We start from the raw sequence: 21,745 nt of genomic DNA on the forward strand, positions 1-21,745 counted from the left end.
CCCTCGGCCGCCGCCATGGAGGGCCCGAGCGGCTCCGAGACGCTGCCCGTAACCCTGGTCATTAAGACGCCCAACCAGCGCTACAGCGACCAGACCATCCGCTGCCCCGCCGAGTGGACCGTGGGCCGCCTCAAGGCGCACCTGGCCGACGCGTACCCCGGCAAGCCCGTGAGTCGGGGCGGGGGGACCCCGCGAGGTGGGGGGGCGGGGCCGGGGCCCCCGTAGCCCAGGTGAGGACGCCGAGGCTCGGGAAGGCGGGCCGAGGTCTGCCCGGGGTGGTGATGGGGGCCGCTGAGCCCGGAGGGGCCGAGCCTGGGGTCCGGCTGCGACGGCGGCCCCCAGTCATAGCCGGGGGGGGGAGTGGTCGGTTCCCTCCCGCCACCCGGTGCCGGCCCCCGGGACGCCCTGGCCCCTCCGCGGGCCGCCGTACACGGCGCTGGGGGGGGATGTTCGACGGTGCTGGTGGAACCCCGGGCTCGGTAGGAGCCGATCGTATACACGAGAATCAGTGGACGGGAGAGGGGGTGGGGTGGGAGTCGTGCTCTCTTCTCGGTCCTCCTCGGAAATGGACTCTGGTGACCGGAAACCTTGTTTCCATCAGGATCGGTGCGGTCGTGGTGTCCCCTCCTGTGGGTTGAGTCCATTCGGGTGACTCGCCGGGACACTCGTGCACCTGGTTTGGTTGGAAGAGTCTCCCTTGATCCCACTAGAGATGAGGGAGAACTGACGATCGGTGGTGTCACGCTTGCCCCCAGTAGCCCCTTGGCACTTTTGTGATGTGACTGCCCCCAGTGGCCCCCTGCCAGTGGCCAGCCACTTAGGGCACTATTTTGGCGTTTGTGTGGGATGGGGACGGTTTCTGTATCTGGAAAAGAATCCTGACTATATGCGTTCAGCAAACAGCCATCCCGAACCAGTTTATCTAGAGACCTTCGGGGGCTGAACCCCACAGCCCGCTCTTGTACGGTTGGTCACCCAGCATGGAAGACTCCTCTCTTGGCCTCAACACCTTTGCACGTCGAGTGGCCTTCCTGCTTTCTTTTGGCTACTTCATTGCTGTTCTCTGGTTTCTCATCGGTGGCTCTACACTGGCTACTTCGTTTTTTTCCCACCCCCTTCAGTTTAAAGCCTTGAATTTAAGATTTAGAAGCAAGCCCTTAAGAGGTTCCTGACCTGGTGTCCTCCAACTCGATTTTTTGAAATATTTTGATAACTGTATTTTCATATAGTTTTTCTCCTTTTTAATCTTAAGTATTTCACTTTATGTACTTAAAAACATTATTATAAGAACAGGTCCATAGGTTTCACCAGATAGCCAAAGGCACAGTGACACAAAAACTGTTAAGACCCCCCATGCTCCAAGTAAAAAAGTGCTAAGTACCAGTCCTCATTAGCTGTATTTTATTTTATTTTTTTTTTGGTGAGGCAATCCGGGTTTAAGTGACTTGCCAAGGGTCACACAGCTAGTACGAATCAAATGTCTGAGGCCAGATTTGAACTCAGGTCCTCCTGACTCCAAGGCCGGAGTTGTATCCATCGGGCCAACTAGCTGCTCATAAATTTAATTTTTTTTCTATTGATAATCTTTTTTTTTTGTGAGGCAGTGGGGTGAAGTGATTTACCCAGAGTCACACAGCTAGTAAGTGTCAAGTGTCCAAGGTCAGATTTGAACTCAGGTCTTCCTGAATCCAGGGCCTGTGCTCTATCCACTTCACCATCTAACTGCTGCCAGCTGTACTCTATTTTTGACCAAGATCTTGTTATTTGTGTGTTTTAAGCCTTAGCCTAGGAATCCAAATCCCATTTTCTGTTCTTTGTGGGATTTTTTTGTTTGTTTTCAGGCATTGGTGTCAAGTGACTTACCCAGAGTCACACAATTAGGAAGTGTCTGAGCTGAATTTGAATTATTTGAATTCAGGTCCTTCTGATTCCAGGGCCGTTGCTAGCTCTAAACACTGTGCCACCTAGCTGCCCCCCAAATCCCATTAAAAAACATTTTTTTGGTATTGCTTTTCCATGTTGCCATCTGAATTTTCTTGTTCACTTCTGTGTTTTGACCCTCCTTTCGTTCTTTGCTTTTAAAATAAAAAATAAATACTATTGCTTATCTCCCTCGCTCAATCTCCACATAGTCCCCAACTCAGAGCAGAAAAAAGAAGAGGAAAAAAACAAATCATCTGTCCCCTGGAATTGTGAATAGGTTGCTGCGTTAATCACAGGGCGTAATCATTTCTGTCAAAGTTGTTCTTTACAGTGTAATAGTCATTGCATAACTAGTTGTGATTCTGCTCTCGTCACTCTGCCTCTGTTCATATGCCCCTTCCTAGGTTTCTCTGAATCTGCCCTTTTCGTTACTGCTTAGGACCCAGCCATACTGTTATATTCCCGCATCCCATCATTTGTTTGACCATTCCCCAATTGATGGGCAGCTCCTAAGTTTTCAGTCCTTTGCCACAACAAGTAGAGCAGCTGCAAATACTTTTGTACAAAAACAAACGAGTTTTTTCCCCCTTTTTTCTTATTCTCTTTGGAGCATAAATGTCACTGCCTTAGAGTATGCCAGACTTAGTGACTTTGGATTTCCAGAAAGGCTGGATCCACTCCCTGCTCTACTGACAATGCCTTAGTGTGCCAGTCTTCCCATAGCCCCTCCAGCAACTGTCCAAGGGGGCCTCTCCTTTATTTTGATTTGCATTCTCCTAATTGTTAGCGCCAAATCCTATCCTCAGACACTATTTTCTTAACCAGTTCTTCCCTTCTCTTTTTTTTCTCTTCTGAATCCTTTAGAACTGGAGGGAAAGGGACCTTAGTGGTTACTCAGACTTTTTACCGATGAGGAAACTCAGAGCCCAGAGGAATCCAGTGGCCTCCCGTGGTCACAGGCTTTAGGGGCCAGAGCTGGGATCTGAACCCTCTGGTGACCAATCCAGAACTTTCCCACAGGTTGCCTCCCGATGCCCATCGTGGCTTTCTGCTGGCAGAAGTGATGAAGCCGCTACCTGGCATCCCAAGGCTTTCTGTTTCTTGAAGAAGACTTTCTCAGCCCATCAGTCCACTGGCATTTCCTTAAGCACCTCCTCTGTTGCCAGGCCCCAGTCTTCTCCCCAGTGATACAGAGACAAAAATGGAACTGGCTTGGCTCTCGAGGAGCTTCAGTCCATCAGGAGGAACAGCCTGTACATATTAGATCGGTACTTGGAAGCTGTCTATACTGTCGTTTCTGGGGGAAGCAGTGGGATCGAGGAGTCGAGGTCTTTGGCCATTTTTGTGTCTGGGACCCCTTTGGTAGTTTGCTTTTTTGTTTCTTTTTGTTTGTTTTTTTGGTGAGGCAGTTGGGGTTAAGTGACTTGCCTGGAGTCACACAGCTAGGAAATATTATGTGTCTGAGGTCTGATTTGAACCCAGGTCCTCTTAACTCCAGGGTCGGTGCTCTATCTACTGCATCACCTGCCTGCTCCCCCTTTGGTAGTTTGGTGAAGCCTGTGGTCCTTCTCAGAGTCATGTTTTTGTATGCTGATTACCAAGGAAACCAATTATGTTGAAATGTAATTATCAGACTATTAAAAAAAAGCAAACAACCAATTTCATGGACCTCCATTAAGAACCTGTGGTATAAAGGATCAGGAAAGGTCTCCTGTCAGGAAGGAAGCTGCTAAATTTGGAATTAGGAAAACCTGAGTTTAAATCCTTCCTCGGAAGCTTATTAGCTCCGTGACCCTGGGTAAGTCCCTTAACAGGCTCTCGGCCTCAGTTTTCTCATTTGCAAAGTGGGGATAATAAATATCTACTTACCCGGGTTGTCAGGATCTACCACTTGGCAAGCTTTAAAAGTGCTAGCTCTCATGATTATTCTGTTGTTCTTTCGAGTCTGACTCTGAATGACCCCATTTGGGGTTTTCTTGGCAGAGATACTGCGGTGGTTTGCCATCGTCTTCAGCTCATTTTGCAGATGAAGAAACTGAGGCAAGCAGGGTGACTTGCCTGAGGCCGGATTTGAAGGAAGGAAGATGAGTCTCCCTGGCCTGGCATGCTGTCCACTGGGCCACCCAGCTGCCCAGAGTTCAGTACTTCATTCAGTCTTCCTGTCTACCTCATCCTTTGCCCTATTTAGGGGACCTAACCATTCATGCTGATGATCCCTCCAACACCCTGGTCTCCCAGTCCTTCAGTCTCGGTTCCAGTGGTGACCTCTTCAACTCGACCTCAGGGAACGTGAAGAGAAGGCCAAACCCTGGGTGGTGGCCAAGTGACATGTGATTCCCACCAAGTCCCATGATCAAGGAGCTGGCCATGATATCTTGTGCCATTTTCTGTGCTGCACTTGACCTCTTCTTGATCTTCCCCCTCCCCTCTTCAGACTCTTATAGGCCCTCCCCCCTGCTCTGGCTTCCTTCCCCTTCCCAATCTAGAGCCTGTCCCACCAGCCCCCTCCTCTGAGTCTACTCACTTGGTCTTGAATGGCAGTAGAGGAAGTGATAGTTTGCTTGGTTTCCAGCAGACGTGTTCACCTCATTTCACCAGGCAAACCTTTGACTCCTCCCTCATTCTCTGGTGCACTCCTTATAGAGGCTGTTCCACATTTTCTCTCCTCTGCTTTCCCTTGCCCTCACACCAGAGGACCTCAGGTCATACTTCACTGAGAAGACAGACACCCTCCTGAACCTCTGTCTTCCCCTACTCTCTTTCAGTCCCCCCTTGACCGCCACCTCCATTCTCGTCTTCATCCCAGTCTCTGATGAAGATGTGGCTTTTCTTCTAGCCAAAGCCAACGTCTCTGATACCTGGCTGGATCAGAGGGAGGGGCCCAGGGCACTGAAGGTCCTTCCAGAGTGAGAGTTACTGACCTGCTGTGATTGTGGAGGAAGAGGTTTCTAGGACACCGTGGAGAGGTCAGGGGTGTAGGTGGCCCTCACAGCGTAATCTTTGATCTCTGTGCTGTTACATCCTCACTGGACAGGGCTGTTCCCTAAAACTGCTCTCTCATTTTCTTCCCTTTCAGGGCCAAAAGCCATCGCCACTCCTTGCCTGTTTCCTGTGGTCTGGCTCCTGCCTTCTTCCCCACTTTCTCCAAAGTGACCAGTTAGCTCTTTTTTTTTATTTTTTTATTTTTGGCTATACATTTATGTTCATATTAAACGTATTTTCACATTAGTGATGTTGTACGTAAAAATTAAAACCAATAGGAGGAACCATCAGAAAGAGGAAACAAAACTCAACAGAAGAGAAAAAAAAATCAGTTAGCTCTTAATTACCCAGTCAAGTTGGTCTTTTGGGTCCCCATCATCCTTAGCTTTTCCGCTGTGTTTTAGCACATTGACCGGCCCTCTCTGGGATTTCCCGACACTACTCCCTGTGTGCTGGCTTGTCCCTCTGCTGGCTCCTCATCTTCATCTTGCCCCTGTAACCGTGCATGTCCTCGGAGGCTCCGTCCTGGACCCTCTTCTCTGTGTCGTCTCCCGACGTGTTCCTTGATCGTTTCTATGCACTGACTTGCCACATCGGTCCAGCCCATCACAGCCTCTTCCTTGGGCTCGAAACTCCCAGTTGGACATTTAGAACTGGATGTCCTCTCAGCATCTCCAGCCCGTTATGTCCAAAATGGAGCACATTCTTTTCCTCATACCACTGCTCTTGCTTATTTCCTCATTCTCCTGGTCATTCAGGTTTGTGTCTGGGCCTTCTTTTCGTCCCCCTCCAGACAGAATGGGGAGAACAGCAGAAGTGCACGTGTGCATGCAACCTGGAGAGGAGCTCGGCTGGACTGCTGTGGAGCCCCCTTCTGTCTAGAGAAGGGGGCACTTGGGTATCTGGCCTCCTGGCAGAAAGGAAGATTCCCTGACGAGTGTTCACGGGGGAGTTGCCTGGTGGTTGGCTCCTAGTCTGAGTTCTAGTTCCAGACTTAGAGACAGCTGATTGCCTGCTCTGTCCTATTTCTTCAGGACAGAAAGCCGACAGTTGCCAGGGTTCCAGTACACTTGAGCTACTCAGACTGGACAGATACAGTGAAAAGGGCACAGACCTGTTTGCCCAGCTCCCAAGCCAGTTGGCCGCCTAATCCGCAGACTGGTAATGAAGCATGTTGGGGAAAGTGGGGTCTCGCCTTTGAGGGAGCTTCGGGGATCCTGGAGCACTTGGTGTTTCTGTTTTTGTTCATGGGTAGAATTCCACGGCCTTGACCTTTTAGGCATTTTCTGTAAGGGGTGAAGTAAAGGTTGCATCCTACTGAATAACTTATTGTTGTTCACTTGGTTCAGGCGTGACCAACTCTTCATGACCCCATTTAGGGTTGTTGTTGGGGTTTTTTTTTTGTTTGTTTTTTGTTTTTTTTGGGCAAAGATACTGGAATGGTTTGCCTTTCCTTCTCCAGCTCATTTTACAGATGAGGAAACAGGCAAACAGGGTGAAGTGATTTGCCCAGGGTTATCCGGGGTCTGAGGTCACATTTGAACTCGGGTCTTCCTGGCTCCAGGCAGGTGCTCTATCCACTGCATCACCTAGCAGCCCCTGAATAACCATATTGTATGTTGAATGCCTTTGTAGGAGCTGGGGACTCTGGTGCTACCCACACTTTGGGGAAACCTCGAGCACAAGTTCTTCCTGAGTTCCGTTTAGAGATTTCCCAGGAGCTTTCCTCCAGGGTGGAGGTGGATCCAGAGAAGAAACCGTGAACCAAATCCTAGTGGTTTCATTCTGCCTTAGAGCCTGGAGAGGGGGAAAGAGAGAAAATCACGGTGTAGTGAGCGTGGTGTGTAGAAGGATCTATGCCTACATGCTGCCCTCTCTGCTAGGTCTGGTCCCGCTCTTGGTTTCCATCCTTTCCGTCTTCAAGGACAGGCAGGAGTATCTCAGCTTGGTGACTGGGCTGTCAGGGCTGCAGGTCTGTAGCACTTTGTTCAGGCAGACTTGCCCTCCTTTCTGCACAGCATTTATTGAGCACCTCCTGCAATGAATTTGGCCCAGGGCTAAGCCCTGGAGGTACAGAGCCTCAAATGATACTTCAGAGCCCCTGCCCTTAAGGAGCTTAAAATCTGCTGGATGGGGAGGAGGGGCACCATGTCCACAGATGAGTAATTTCTGGGGAGGGGCATCAAGAGGGATCCCTGAGCTGGGACTGAGGAGAGGGAGGGATTGGCAGAGGTGGAGATGAGAAGGGAGAGGCTTCCAAGCCCAGGCCAAGGCAGGAGAAGGGAGTAGCGAGGTAGCCAGTTTGGCTGAAATGGCTCTTTTTGTGAGGGGTATTCTGGTGTGGATCATCCTGGAAAGACAGGTGGGAGCCAGATGACGGATGGCCTTTCAAAAGCCAAACCCTGGAGGCAATGGGGAGCCACAGAGGAGAGCCGTGGTCAGCCCTGTGCTTTTGGAACATGAGTTTGGGACCTGTGTGGAGGCTGATGGGGGGCCAGTGTAGAAGCTCTGGCAGTGCTCCAGGCTAGTGGGGGTGAGGGTTGGAAGCCTGCTCACAGGCTCTGGGAGTAGAGAGAACGGGAGGGATGTGAGAGCCTTTGAGAAGACAGGCTTGCTAGAGTGTGAGAGCTGCTTGGGTTATTGAGGGAGAAACAGGAGTCTGGAATGGTTTAGAATTTGTGAACATGGATGAGAGGAAAGATGCAGATGCCCTCCGCAGAAGCAGCACCGTTTGGAGGAGGACGGAGTTTTAGGGAGGAAGAAAAGAATTCTGTTCTGGAAGTACTGAATTTGAGATGCTTGTGGACGTTTGGGATGTGGGGCAGGCAAGAGCGGAAGCTTGGACAGGTCAAGGTAGATTTGTGACTCATTTGAATAGAAGTTATTGCTGAACCATGTCAGCGTATTCATGTGGCAGCCAGAGTCGGAGAAGGAGAAGCCTGCAAGTGGAGCTGGAGTCCACATCAGGGTGAGAGCTTGGACAGAGGCAGTAACTGTGTGAGGAGACAGAAAGAAGGAGGGGCAAAAGTGTGGTGGGAAAAAGGGCCAGACTGGGCTGGGACAGAGTGAGGAGTTGGGGGATTACCAGGAGACTATACTTGGGACAGAAACAGCAAAGGTGCCAGAAGGGCTGAGTTTAGGCAGAGGTAGTGAGGACCCCATCCTGGACTAAGTGCATTTGAGAGGCTGATGAGACACAATGGAGTGCTTTGTGTACATGGTCTCATTTGATTCTCCCAGAAACCCTTTTTATGGATGAGGGAACAGAGGCCATGGTAGTCCATGAAGTGGCATCATAACAGATAGAGAAAGCTGGACCTAAATCCAGCCTCAGAGACTACTAACTCTCTGACCCTGGGCAAGTCACTCAACCTCTGTCTGCCTTGGTTTCCTCATCTGTAGAATGGGGATCGTAATAGCACCTACTTCCCAGAGTCCTTAGCATCAAATGAGTTCCTATTTGTAAAGTGCCTAGCCAGTCTTAAAACTCTGTTATCAATGTTTGCTGTTGAAAGATTGTCATATTTGTCCAGGGCCTCCCAGTGAGTGTCTGAGGTGGTGCAGGCTGCTAGAGCTTAGGGAGATGGCTTAGAGCAGGCTGTAGAGATTTGGGAGTCACCTGAACCCCTGATTGCTGATGAGGCTACAGGTAATAAGAGTTGACATAAAAGGTTTGAAAATTTGCACATGCTTTACATCAGTGGTACCAAACTTAGATAAAAACAGGGACCACTATGTTGGAGGGGATGTGGGAAAACCAGGACGCTAATGCACTGTTGGTGGAGTTGTGAACTTATCCAACCATTTTGGAGAGTGATGTGGAAGTATGCTCAAAGGGCTATAAAACTTTGCATATCCTTTGATCCAGTAATACCCACTACTAAGTCTACATCCCAGAGAGATCATAAAAAAGGGAAAAGGACCCACATGTACAAAAACATTTATTATTGCAGCTCTTTTTATGGTGGCAAAGAATTGGAAATCAAAAGAATGCCCATCAATTGGGGAGTATCCAAACAAACTGTGAGACTCGGATTATGATGGAATATTATCGTGCTATAAGAAATGACAAGCAGGATGATTATGAAGGAGTGAAGTGAGCAGAACCAGAACATGGTACACAGTAACAGCAACATTGTAACAATGGTCAACAGTCACTGACTGCTCTTCTTAGCAATACAGTGATGCAAGACAATCCCAAAGGACTCCTGATGGAGCAGACGATCTGCCTCCACACAAAGAGCTGATACTGTCTGAATACAGACTTGAAGCAGGCTGTTTTTCACTTTTCTTTCATTTTTTTCTTGTAGTTGAGTCTTGTACAAAATGACTAATATGGAAATGTTTTACATAACTGCACGTGTATAACCTGTATCTGGATGCTTATCGTCCCAGGGAGGGATAGAATTTGGAGCTCAAAATTTTAAATAAAAATGTTAAAAAATTGGGGGGAAAAACTGTACCAGAGGATCCCTGTGGGCCTCTGCATGTTGACTTAGAAAACCACGTATTAGCATTGTTGTTGTTCATTCGTGTCTGACTCCCTGTGACCCCATTTGGGGTTTTCTTGGCAGAGATGCTGGAGTGGTTTGCCATTGCCTTCTCCGGCTTGTTTTACAGATGAGGAAACTGAGGCAAACAGGCTTAAGTGACTTGCCCAGAAATATCTGAGGCTGGATTTGAACTCAGGTCTTCCCCCCTCCAGGCCTGGTACTCTATCCACTGCACCTCTTCTATGTTCTGTTATATTTTTACTTATCCTGTTCATCATTTCCCAGTGACATTTTAATCAGATTCTGGTGTACTGGAGACATCTCTGCTTCCCATGATTTGGATCTTCCCAGCAGCTCTGTCACTTAAGAGCCAGAGGTGTGTGGAGGTTAAGTAACATGGTAGGGGCCTCGTAAGTGTCAGGGTTAGGACTTGAACCCAGGTCTTTCTGACTCCAGCTTCAGCATTCCATCGCACTATGAGGCCTTTCTTTCACTCTGTCTCTTTCTACCAAGAGACACAAGAGGGTAGAAGAGCAGAGTTGGGGGGATACGGATGTTTAGGGAGCAGAGGGTTCGGGAAAGGAGCCTGACAAGGTGTGGTCTGACAGCAAGAGAAAATGGAGAGTCACGTCCTAGGAGCCGGGCCAGTGGAGACCCACTGGGCTCCGGACTCACCACGTGGTCAGGGCTGAGCCCGTCAGTGTCCATAGAGAGAGGCCTTGCTGGCCGTGGCAAGAGCAGGTCCAGGCTAGTGATGACGCTGAAGGAAGTCCACCAGGAAGGTGACTGAGCCTGAGACTGGGCTTCGGGACTGCCTGGGTCCAGGGGAAGTTGGTTGGTTGTTTAAAAGGATAGTAAAGACCTGAGGTATGTTTGTGGATAAAGGAAGACTGAAGTTGCCAAGAGACAGGAGAGAATGAGATCAAGGGCATATGTAGAGGGGCTGATAAGAGCATTTGAGCAGCACTTCAGGATTCGAAAAAGGTTTAAAAATATCCTCACAGCAACCCCACTTTACAGATGAGGAAACTGAGGCAGGTTAAGTCACTGGTCAATCAACTAGTAAGTATCTGAGGTTGGGTTGGCTGTGGCAGGAAGGGCTACCTTTTTTCGTCAGAGATGGGAGGACTTGAAGGAACAGGTCACAGAGAGGGGCTTGGAGGAAGTAACCTGAAGCCCAGCTGCCCTCAGTGGGGAAGAGAGGGTGGGGGCTTGGAGAAGAATCAGAGGTTTGCGGGATGTTTGTTTCATGGTCTCAGTAGCCTCGTGCATGGGAGGGCAGATGGGTGGAGCCTCCCAGAGTGGCCACCTTTTCCTCTCCTGCTGGCCTGCTCTGCTCCCAGCTTCATTGTGCTCCCAGGTACCCCTCTCCCGCCTTTTCTCCTTGCTTTTGTGGGTTGTGTTCCCCCTTTAGATCAGAAACCCCTTGCAGGAAAAGACCATCTTTCTTATTTGTGTCCCCAGTGCTTAGCACAGTGCCTGGCTCACAGTCGGTGCTGAATAAATGTTTGTCTGGCTGTGACTAAAATATGGAGCGTAGTACTGAGGGAGCTTCACGGGAAGAGAGCAGAGGCTGCTGAGTGATGGTGGCAGAGGGCCAGTGGGGAAGTGGCAGGGAAGAGCAAGACCTGGGCCAGTGGGGTGGGGGAAGGAAGGGAGCTGGGTAAGGAGCTGGCCTCCAGGAGTGTCTTCCACGAAGAGAGATGGAAGAAAGGGGAGGACTTTGCTAACAGATGTTGAGTTGGGGGTTTCCAGAGGGCAGAGGAGAACCTGGTCTGGGGATGAAGTGTGCATAGAGATGACATGATGAGGTTGCTTTTCCCCTCTCAGAATGCCAGGGCTAGCAAGGGTCTAAGGAATTGATTTGGCCAACCCGAGATGAGGGATAGCACTTTTGGCAGTTTGCCAGGAAGAGATCTGTGGCTGTAGTGGCCTGCCATCTTGGGATGAGTCCACCATTGGATTTGGCCTGGGACCTCGGACTGCATCGAGAGAGGCCCAGAGAGTTTCCTGGAAGGGTTACAGAGCCGAGAGGCCCTCTGCTGTCTGTGCACTTCAGGAGAGTTGTTTGAAGCTCTGGGTACCCCATTTCTGTCGTTTTTGTTTTTGTTTTGTTTTTGCTACGCAATGGGGTTAAGTGACTTGCCCAGAGTCACACAGCTAATAAGTGTTAAGTGTCTGAGGCCATATTTGAAGTCAGGTCCTCCTGACTCCAGGGCCGGTGCTCTATCCACTGCGCCACCTCACTGCCTGGGCACCCCATTTCTGGGAGGACATTGATAAACTGGAAAGGTTGAGAGGCGGGCAAAGCCGCGGCCACCATGAGCTGAAGGAGCTGTAGATAACTGAGCTGGAAGGACGTGAAAGCCATCTCCGCTTGGGAGCTTTTCACGCTCATTTTGTTTCAGTCTTGAAGACGAGAACTGGCCACATGGGGTGGACGTGGTAAAGGGAAAATTGGAGCCGAGCGTCGGGAAAACGTGGCCACGACGAGGGCCGTTCCAGCAGGCCAGAGGGGCCGCTGGCTGGCACTGAGACGAGGTGAAGAGGCCGCGAGGCCCTTCCCAGCTGAGATCCTGAGGCTCTGGCAAAATGGGAGCTTGAGTGATTTTAGAGAAATCGCAATTTAGGAAAGAAACCACTGCTGGTTTGCTTGATAACTTAGTAAGTTAGTAGCAGCAAACCGAAATGTGAGCCCAAGCTTGGGTGTTTTAGGTTCAGAAAATTTTTTTAAATTAAAACAGATTAAATAGGAACTTCCCCCCAAAAAAACTTGGAGGTCGACATTGCAGTGAGCATGTTGACTCTAAGGAGTCGTTCTTGTCTCCTGGAGGGATGTCAGTCTGCTGCTGTGTTTTGTGACCTGTGATTTCTCTTGAGTGTCTGCCAAGTACGGGGAAGCCAGACAATTTGGGGATCATGTTTTGTTCGTGCGTGGGAACAAGCTGTTGATGCTGTGTGCCCTGCCCAGGCCCCCGTCCTCCCAGATTCCAGTTTAGAAAGAGATGGTGATCCCCTGTGGACCTGGGCCAGCACAGGCCAGATCAGGTGCTGAGGTCCTAACCCTCAAGGGCTCACTTTGTCTCTGGCTCATGCCACTGCCCTAGAGTTTAATCTGAGAAAATATAAAAAACAGAATCTAGGTGTGACATGTCTGTTTCCTCAAGTGTGGAAACATTTTTGTATAGGCACTACTTGGACAATCTGGGCATTGGCTGTGGGACAACATTTATTTCCCCATCACAAAAAAATGCTTAAGATTCAAAGGACTCATAGGAGCCTATATAGGAACAGAAAACCCTCTGAGAACCTCACCCTGGGGAAGGGAAGACCCTTTGGGTTTGTTTGTTTGTTTCTTTTTTTCTTTTTTTGGTGAGGCATTTGGGGTTAAGTGACTTGCCCAGGGTCACACAGCTAGTAAGTGTCAAGGGTCTGGTCTGAGGCCAGATTTGAGCTCAGGTCCTCCTGACTCCAGGCCTGGTGCCCTATCCACTGTACCACCTAGTTGCCCCAGGAAAACCCTTTGGGATAGCAAGAACACAGATGGGTCTCATCCACCTTGAACCGACAGGGTCAGAGTGGCTCCTGGCAAAACCTCGAACTCTTTACAGGCTGGCCCCTAGCGACCTGCCCAGTCTTGTTTCACACATTTTTCTGTTCCTGGACTTCTGGCTTTCCTGCTTCTGCTCAGATTTGAGTATCCTGAGCGCTTCAGGCTAGGTAGGGGTCGTCAACCTGCGGCTGCGTCCCCTGCCTAGAACCCAGGCCCTTCACCCTGGTTCTCTTCCAGATTCGGCTCCAGCATGTCTCCTTGGAGCCTCTCCTGTCCTCTCCTTCTCACCCGCCCCAGGCCTCTCTCTCACGGTTACCTTCTCTCTGCAGGGTGTAGATAGCGCTCCCTAAGAGTATGTATGTTCCTTTCCAGCAGGCATCGCTTCATCTTGGTCTTTGTATTCCCAGGGCCTCGCACACAGTAGGCATTCATTGAGATGTTGCCCATTACCTTCCTTTGCCGAGGAGGCAGCCGTGAAGTCTTTGGGTTTGGCGGTCCAGGAGCTCCAGTCTGCAGATGCAGATCGGCAGTTGTTGGTAATTGGAGTCTGTACTTGCTTGGGATCACCAGGCCAGGCCACTTTGTATCAGAGGCAGAACCTGAACCCAGGACCTCTTGATCCTGAGGCTGGCTGGCCCTCTCTTCAGTCTGCCACTCTGCCTCTCTTTATGCTGAAAAAAAATGTTCCTTGCTTTCGAGGTTAGACTAGGCACAGTCATGGGATCTAAGCATTGGAAGGGTCCTTGGACACCATCCAGTGTGACCCAATGCGATACTGACCACTGAGTGACGTTGCTAACGCATCATCTTCTAAGCCCTCCTGCGATTGTTTATAGAAACTGTCCTGACATTCCTTGTCTGTCAGATTGGATTCCGTCGTCCTGTGTGGGCCTACTGTTGGGTCCTTGTCCGTACCTAACCTTCTTAGCTCCCGGTCGCCTTCCCCTCTTCCAGGAAGCTCTTTCATGGCTCCCTTCCAGTCCCTTCTGGAAACCTGGATGGCCTGGGGGCAAGGAGAGGGCCCTCCCAAGCTGCTGTCAGTCTCCATTCTTGATTGATCGGCTCTGGTCACTTAAGCTGTTTTGCTGACGCTGAACTGTGCTGTCCTGAAGCTCTCCAGATTGTCCACACAGAATACATGAGAGACTTTATGAAAAGCCTGGTGAAGCCAGCAGTTGTGTGTCTGCGGCAGTGCCCTGACGTCCTGGTCCGGGCCGTGCCTGGCATGACCTGTCCCTGTTGCTAAATCCTTCTCCTTCTGAAACTCACATTTATTAAAGCTTGCCGGAGGGAGTGGAGACAGGTAAAACAAATAGAGGTGAAAATAGGGAATATTAATATGTTTATAAAATTGATTTGGTCCCATCATCTCTGAAACATCATTGCCGTCTGGTTGTTGGGAATTTTTTTCAGCTTGTTCCTATTTTTTGTTCCTATTTTTTATACACATTCTGCATCAGAAATGTATGAGCCTCAGCACGTCCATGGGGTGGGGCTGGGAATGTCATTGCCAATGTCTCAGTTAGTTAGTTAACTGAAGATCAAATGAAAACAGTCTTAAGTTGTGCTTCAGGCATCACTGAGACTTGTTCTCTCTGATACGAATGGAGAAAGGAACCCGAGATCGTACACTGAAGGACTTTCCCACTTTTCCCATCTTTGGAAAATCAGTTACCGCTCTGTCCACTTTTGGGTTGGAGGGTCATTTTGATAATGATGGGCAAATTTGGCATTTCAGTCTAGATGAGAAGGCAGATTTCCACGTGTTTTTAGTTGGCACCTGTGTGACTGAAAATTGTTAAAATCATCTGTAGCTTGGAAATATTTGTACAGGCAGCTAGGTTGCACACTGGATGGAGTCACTGGGTTTGGAGTCAGGGGGACAGGTTCAAATCCATCCTCAGACTTACTAGCTGTGTGACCCTGGGCAAGTCACTTAGCCTCCATTTGCCTCGTTTTCCTCACCTGAAAGATGAGGATCATAATATCATCTGCCTCATAGGGTTACTGTAAGGATCAAATGAGATCATATTTATAAAGCACTTGTTTAAAGCACTTGTTGCAGTGCCTGGTACATAGTAGGCATTTTATAGAAATGCTAGCTACTGTTGCTTTTGTTATTGTTATCCTTAGCTGTCAATAATATTCATCAGATCTGACTTGGAATGACAAAATAATGACATTCCATAAGCATTTCCCACATAAGGTTGCCTTGCCCAGTGTCTTTTTCAATAAAGTCATTCAAACATTTCAACTATACCCTATCTTAATATTTCCAACCCAGCAGGGACACTTCTCCCTGATAGGCCTGCCCAGTTTTATTTCTGTGGCTCTAATCCTGCTACCAGCATTTTCTCAGCTAATTTGTGTGTGGAGCCAATTAACGGTGTTAGGTTTTGCCTGTATGGGCAGATTTTCTAATACTGTGAAAGTAAAAGGATATTTGTTTAACATGAACCTAGGGATGTTACTCGCAGCGGTAAAGTTGTGTGATTAGAGAAAGCTGAATTCTTCTCTTTGTCCCATTTTGTAGTCTACGAAGGATCAAAGACTGGTGTACTCTGGCCGACTGCTTCCTGACCACCTGCAGCTGAAAGATATTGTCAGAAAAGTAAGGTCTTCTTCCAACCCTGTTTGATAAGTTTGCTTAATCCGTTTCTTTTTAAAATGGGCCATGTTCTGAATGTGAATGGGTTTCCACTTTTATTTTCTCATTTTCAAAGAACCTGAAATTATTTTTTAAGAATAACGTGGTAAGGATAAAGAGCTTTCTTGAAGACATAATAAGAAGCCGTCAGATTAGTTTGCTAACCAGTCAGCAAGGTCTGTGTTTCATAGCCAGCTGTGCAATGGGTTTACTACGTATGTGCGTATTCATATATGTGTGGGGGTTAAAAACAATGCCCTTTTTTACATTAAAAGGTCCTTTTGACTCTGCCAGGAGGGTATGGGCATGGTTTTTCTACTGGTGATGGATTTGCATTGATCCACCCAAACTATCTTATCTGGGTTCTCCATGTGACCAGTGAGGGATGCTGAGACAGCTCGGTAGTGCTGAATATAGGTAGAAATTGAAGTAAAATCTCACTACTCATTACCTGAATCAGACTTTTTAACTTGGCCTTTAACAGTAACATGGTTGATGAGCTAAGATATAGATTACTATGTGGGGGAGCCATATATGACCCTGTGATTTGAGGGGATGCTTTGTTGTATATATGTTATAACTCCTGGTTTGTGACTCCCAAGCATTTTTTATCTGTGGCGATCACGAAGGTCATGGAGAGCCTCCGTGTGGCTCCTGAGATCTTTGGCCTGAAAAGGTACTTCCTGGTGGGTGGCGGGCCAGCGCCGTCGTCCCTGTCCATCCCTGTATCCGAGGACGAGGGCGCAGCCATGGTGATGGCTGAGGTCTCACACCCTGTAGTACTGATTCTCTGGCAAAGGGTCCCAGCTCTACAGCTGGAAGGGGCCTCCAAAGCCACTTAGCCCAGACTGTTTCCCCCTCTCCCCCCAGCATTAAGTGAACTGCCTCCAGCCACACAGGGAGTCCATGGGCATCAGAGGCAGCGTTGGACCCCTGGTGCTCTGCTCTAGGGCCAGTGTCCTTCCTCTGCCTCTTTGGAAATGCATTTCTGTGGTTTGGGATAAGCTTGGATCCCCGATGACCACTGCCCTATGAGATGGCCACATTCCAGGCTCAGGCCTTGGCAAGACCTCGCGGCCTTTTAGCGCTCAGCCTCCCCTCCAGCAGCAGATCCCCCTGTCCCTCTCCCAGCTCTTCTCTCCCTGCCATTTTTTTGTAACTGTTTGCACCCACCATTTCTCTGCTTCCTTCTTTCCTTCTCATTCTTCCTCTTGTCTGATCTTCTTTTCTCCTTTTTTAAATGTGATTTTCATTGCTTCCTCTGTGGGTCTGAGTAGCTACACTTGTAGTATCCATAGGGTCATAGGCAGTTGAGAGCTGGAAGGGGTCTTAGAGGCAGCTCGTCTAACTCCCCTGAGGGGCCCCCCCCTTCACATTATTGATGAGAAAGCGAGGCCCACTCAGGCGGGCGGGGGATGTGGGCCTCTGACGCCAAGGCGGGCGCTCTTTCCCTCTCACTCAGATTCCAAGGCAGAGCAGTCGCCCGTCCTCTTCTGCCGTCTGATCATTTTGTAGGTTTTCTTCCCTGTTCTAGTGAGGGGAAAGATGTGAGGTCCTTTGAGTGCTCTTGAGCACTATGGTCGAGTAATAGTTTTACAGCAAAGCACGGGATTTCCAGTGAAGATTCATGGCAGCCGCTGTCCCGGGTGACCTGCTGCCCACTACGGTCTGGGGAAGTTCATTTCAAGCTGAAATCATTTGCACTTCTTATGTGCGTCGCGTGCATAACTGGAATGTGCATGCCCCGCTGAGTGCTAGTTAGGGTGTCGGCTTTAGTTTTCGGGGCCTGGAAGTGTTTCTGATGGTGAAACCACGGGTTGCTTTTGGCACAGTGGGCGGCAGTGCTGGCCCCCAGCTGCATGGTGTGGGAAACACAGCCTGGCTTGACACCGTGGGGCCTCCAGGTTTAAGGTGCTCTTCAGGTTCAGAAGAGCCGGGGCTCTGGTGCCCGAGGGAGACCTGGGAAGGCAGGAGGCGCTGCTTCACTCACTCAGCTGCTGTGGCCTGACCACCTACCTTTTGGACGACATGCTTCTGAGGATTGCTTGGTGATCTCCACTTTGTCTCGTTTTAGCAAGATGAATATCATATGGTCCATCTAGTCTGTGCTTCTCGAACTCCTCCCAGTTCCCCACAGCCCAGCAGCCGGAGAGGCAGTGAGGAAGCGTTGACCTCCATCAGCAGTTATGTGAGTGTTTGACTGGCAGGGGGTGGGGAGAGGGGGGAGTGGGAAGGAAGGCTCTTGGTTTTCATCCGCCCCAAACCCTGAACATGGAATTGGACCATGGGTAACCCTTCCCAGCACAGCTTGGGGGCAAGAAGCCTGTCCTCACCTCCCTGGTTGGTCAAGAGTGCTCATCCCCTGCCCAGAGTTCCTCGGTGTTTACTACTGTCTCTTTTCCACTAGGGAGCTTAAGCACCCTGAGGGCAGGGCTCCTTTTATCATGTCTTCATATTCCTAGGACCTACCCCAGTGTTAGGAGCTCAGTAAATGCTTACTGACCTGGGGAATCCCCAGGGAGCCTCCAGCTGGCTGATGTGGGAGCTCTAGCCGTGCTCTAGGGAGAATGGTTCATGACAAGTGTAGTTCATTTTCAGGTACTTACTTAATACTTCACTTTATCATATGCTGATGTGGGGGGGGGGGGGCCAAGGGCCTGGATTTACTTTTTTTTTTTTTTTTTGTGAGGTATTTGGGGTTTAGTGACTTGCCCAGAGCCACACAGCTAGTGAGTGTTATGTGTCTGAGGCTGGATTTGAACTCAGGTCCTCCTGACTCTAGAGCCGGTGCTCTAGCCACTGCACCACCCAGCTGCCCCTGGATTTACTTTTTAATGTTAACCTGCATTGTCCTCAGAAGGGCAGGGTTTGTACCGGACCAGTGTGTTGGCCTGACCGTAGTAGGCATTGGCTGTGATACCCTGTGCTGCCAGGCTTCCGTAGGAAGGACCGCTCTGTGTCCTAATGAACTTAGGCTGGGGCTGTTCCTGTCTCTGGTTTTGTGGTGCCAGCGTTGTTTCAGATTAACTCAGAGAGTGTAATGAAATTTGTAAACCAAAATTAGTTTGAATTTGCTTTGATTAAAACCAAATTTACACCTAGGAATTTTTGGAGGAGGATTGTTGCCACAAGATGCCACAGAAGTGGGGTATTGATTGTTCCCTCAGAGCTTCTCCCTGGGGAGTGCCTGTCAGCTGTTTGCATTAGTCCCAGAGGAGAGCCATCGGACTGTGGCCCCAAATGGCCTACCTTCCATGGGGAAGGGATGTTTCCATTTGCTCTGCCAGACAGTTGCTTCATTCTATTTTATTTTTCCCCAGGCCTTCGCCAACTACTTAGTGGTTGTGTTGTTAATTTTTATTTTTTAAAATTTTTAGCATTCACTTTTATGAGGTTTTGAGTTCTAAGTTTCCCCCTGCCCAAGACGGCATGCAATCTGATATAGGCTATACGTGTATAATCATATTAAACATATTTCCACATTAGTAATATTGTGAAAGAAGAATCAGACCAAAGGGGAAAAACCACGAGAAAGAAAAAAAAAGTGAAAATAGTGTGCTTCAATCTGCATTCAAACTCCTTGGTTCTTTTCCATCGTGAGTCTTTTGGAATTAGTTCCCTCGTTTTAATGAGTACCATTAGCATGTCTGACTCTGCCTGTTGCTTGTCAGGTCCTTTGGCCTCTGGCATAGACATACCCAAGAGAATGCTGAGGGGCCTGACCACCTAGGACTACGGGCAGCTCCCAGTGCAGCCTAAGCCCAGCCTTTCCCCAGGTCACCCCCCACAGGGCAGCATCAGCCCAGGCATTCAGGGAGAGACTCCCCACAGCTGCCTCACTTAGCCGCAGAGAGCTCACCTGGCGCTCTCTGCTGCTCCTTCCTTCTCAGGGACGCCACTGTCCAGTGCCAGGATCAGTCACTGCCCTCCCTCATTCTTAGATATGAAACTGATATTCTCCTGTGAAGGTTTGCCTTCTCCCACCTCTTCCTGGAGGACACAGGGTTACTCTAGCTCGATGGGCAACCCTGGGGAAGTATTTGGGGCCCACCCTGCATGGCTGGCCTCTTCTCCTGCGGTCTTAGCTGTGCCTCAGTGCCCCAGGCTTTGTTCTGTCCTCCGATCCCGTTAGGGCTGTGTACAGATTTGCTGCCCCCCCCCCCCGCCTCCTAATCCTGGGAAGAGGCTTGTCCATCTTAAGCTTTTTTGTACCTTGTAAACCAGGCCCCTGGACTGCCATCTTTAGAGCCAGGAGGGTGCAGCTGGGGGTGGCACAGAAGAACCCCAGACTTGATTCCTGCTTTCTCACGTCAGACCAGGCCCTTCCCCCAGGCTTCAACTCCTGCTCTAGAAAGTGAGGTTGTTGTATAAACTGTCTCTGAAGCACCCCCGGGAGCGGGAGGACCTCGGGCAGCTCCAGGGATCCTCATGAGGCTGGGTTGGGGTTGTCAGAGCCCTTGCAGTCCTGCTGCCTCGTGGCCTGCCCGCTTGGTGTCCCGCCTGTTGTCCTGCTGGAGACAGGGCAGAATTCCCTGAATCACCACCAAGCTGCCCTGGTCCCACAAAGACACATGCTGAAGGCGCTGCTGTCCCCCCCCCTTCCCCTGGTTCTTTTTTTCTCTTCTTGGTTGGTGACTTGTCTTCACTAGCGAAGCAGGTCGCCTCCTTTCTTTCCCCTGCCCGCAAGCCCCAGTCCTGACAGACATAGGAATAGTGTATTCCAGGAGCTGGCAGTCTCTCTGGACCCTGGAGCTGGGGCTGTGAGGCGCTGTGGGAGTCATCTGATCATACAGATGAAGAGACTGAGGCCCAGGAGGGGAAGTGACTAGGCCAAGGTCACCCAGGCAGTTAGGGTCTGCAGACTTGGGAGCCTGCTTGGCTCTGATCCTTGTGCTGGGCTGCTCCCTGGCGCTCTGGCCTTTGACGATCAGGACGAGCCTGGCACGTGGTGAGCCCACTTCCTGCTGCTTTGGAAAATGCGGCAGTCACGTCTGATCTCCTGGTGGACAGTCGCCCCGGGCCCTGAGTAGTCATGCAGCTTTTCCTCCTGTCCATTGAGGCCACTGGATCTCCAGGCAGCAGACGCCCTGCCGAGCTAGGCAGTCTTTATCTGACAAGATTTCCATCCACACTTTCCCCAGCTCAGGATGGCTTTTAGTTTTCCCTTTTGGAGTCTGAACGTAGTGGTACTTGCACCGTGCAGTGAGGGTGCACCCCAAAACAGCTTTGAACAAGGCTAATAGCTTGTTTCTTGTCAGGGAGCTTTCTTCCTCAAAAAGAGGAACTACCTTATTCGGGCACCTCGCCCTCCTCCTGTCTTTGAGCAGTGAAGGCAGCCCTGGTCAAGACTGGAAAGGAGAGCATTGTCTCCACCATTGCACACAAACCAGTAAAGTGGTCGTCTCAGGGCTGTCACAGTCAGAGGTGCTGGGGGAACCCCCCTGATTGCCTGCTCCCCCCCCCATCCAGCTGCTGAGTGCCAGGCTCCCACCACACAGGACAGGTGGTGTCCGTGGCCTATCTATGCCGTGACAGTCACACCTTCCCCGGGCCCTGGGCGTCCATCCATCTGGGACTGAGTGCCAAATGAGATGGGGTATGTGAATGTCACGGCTCGTCCCCGTCCTTTAAGGATGAGTTCAGAGACACCGGGAAAGACATAGATGAGCTGAGGCACATTGGAGTAGGCAGCAGCGATGGAGACAGTAAGAACTCGATGAGCTGGTGGTCCCCACAGCTTGCAGGGAGGGCCTTCACACCCACCGTGTGGAAGTGTCACAGATGCCCCCAAAGAGGGGCTCTTCCCAGCCCTGCCATCATACCTGGCTTCTTCCTTGCTTTCTCCTTCTTTCCAAAACACGCCCTTGCGCTGCCACAGTCTATTTGTCCTGCCTCGTGTCTGCTCGGTGGGCATAACAAAGAGTGGATGGCACGGTTATCTGCTCTTCTGTCATCTCATGCCTGTGTTCTGCTGGAGCAGATGTGGAGAGGGCCCCCGCCCCCCCCACAACAGACATTCCAGGCTAGGTGCTGCTCTGTGGCTCTCCCTGCCGCCTCGTGAGGTTTGAGGTTGGACCCTTTTAAGGCGGTTAGCAGCCCCTGCCCCTCCCCAGTTCATGGCCCCAGTGACAGACCTTATTGAACCGA

The 21,745-nt window shown here is 50.1% G+C and overlaps 1 protein-coding gene across 3 annotated transcripts in view; it reads left to right on the top strand.

Moving 5' to 3' along the window:
- Nucleotides 1–21,745, top strand: part of HERPUD2 (HERPUD family member 2) — a 40,947-nt gene continuing 19,202 nt past the window's right edge. For 2 of the 3 annotated variants that reach the window (XM_027835785.1, XM_027835784.1), the window contains exons 1-3: nucleotides 1–168; nucleotides 15,485–15,562; nucleotides 17,673–17,786. In XM_027835785.1, coding sequence (XP_027691586.1) covers nucleotides 16–168; nucleotides 15,485–15,562; nucleotides 17,673–17,786 — 345 coding nt within the window. In that variant the 5' untranslated portion in view covers nucleotides 1–15. The remainder of the gene's footprint in view (nucleotides 169–15,484; nucleotides 15,563–17,672; nucleotides 17,787–21,745) is intronic. The other variant, XM_027835786.1, reaches the window with a different exon arrangement.

The sequence above is a fragment of the Vombatus ursinus genome, unplaced genomic scaffold, assembly GCF_900497805.2.
Source record: "Vombatus ursinus unplaced genomic scaffold, bare-nosed wombat genome assembly UNPS02014817.1, whole genome shotgun sequence".
In the NCBI taxonomy this organism is placed as follows: domain Eukaryota; kingdom Metazoa; phylum Chordata; class Mammalia; order Diprotodontia; family Vombatidae; genus Vombatus; species Vombatus ursinus.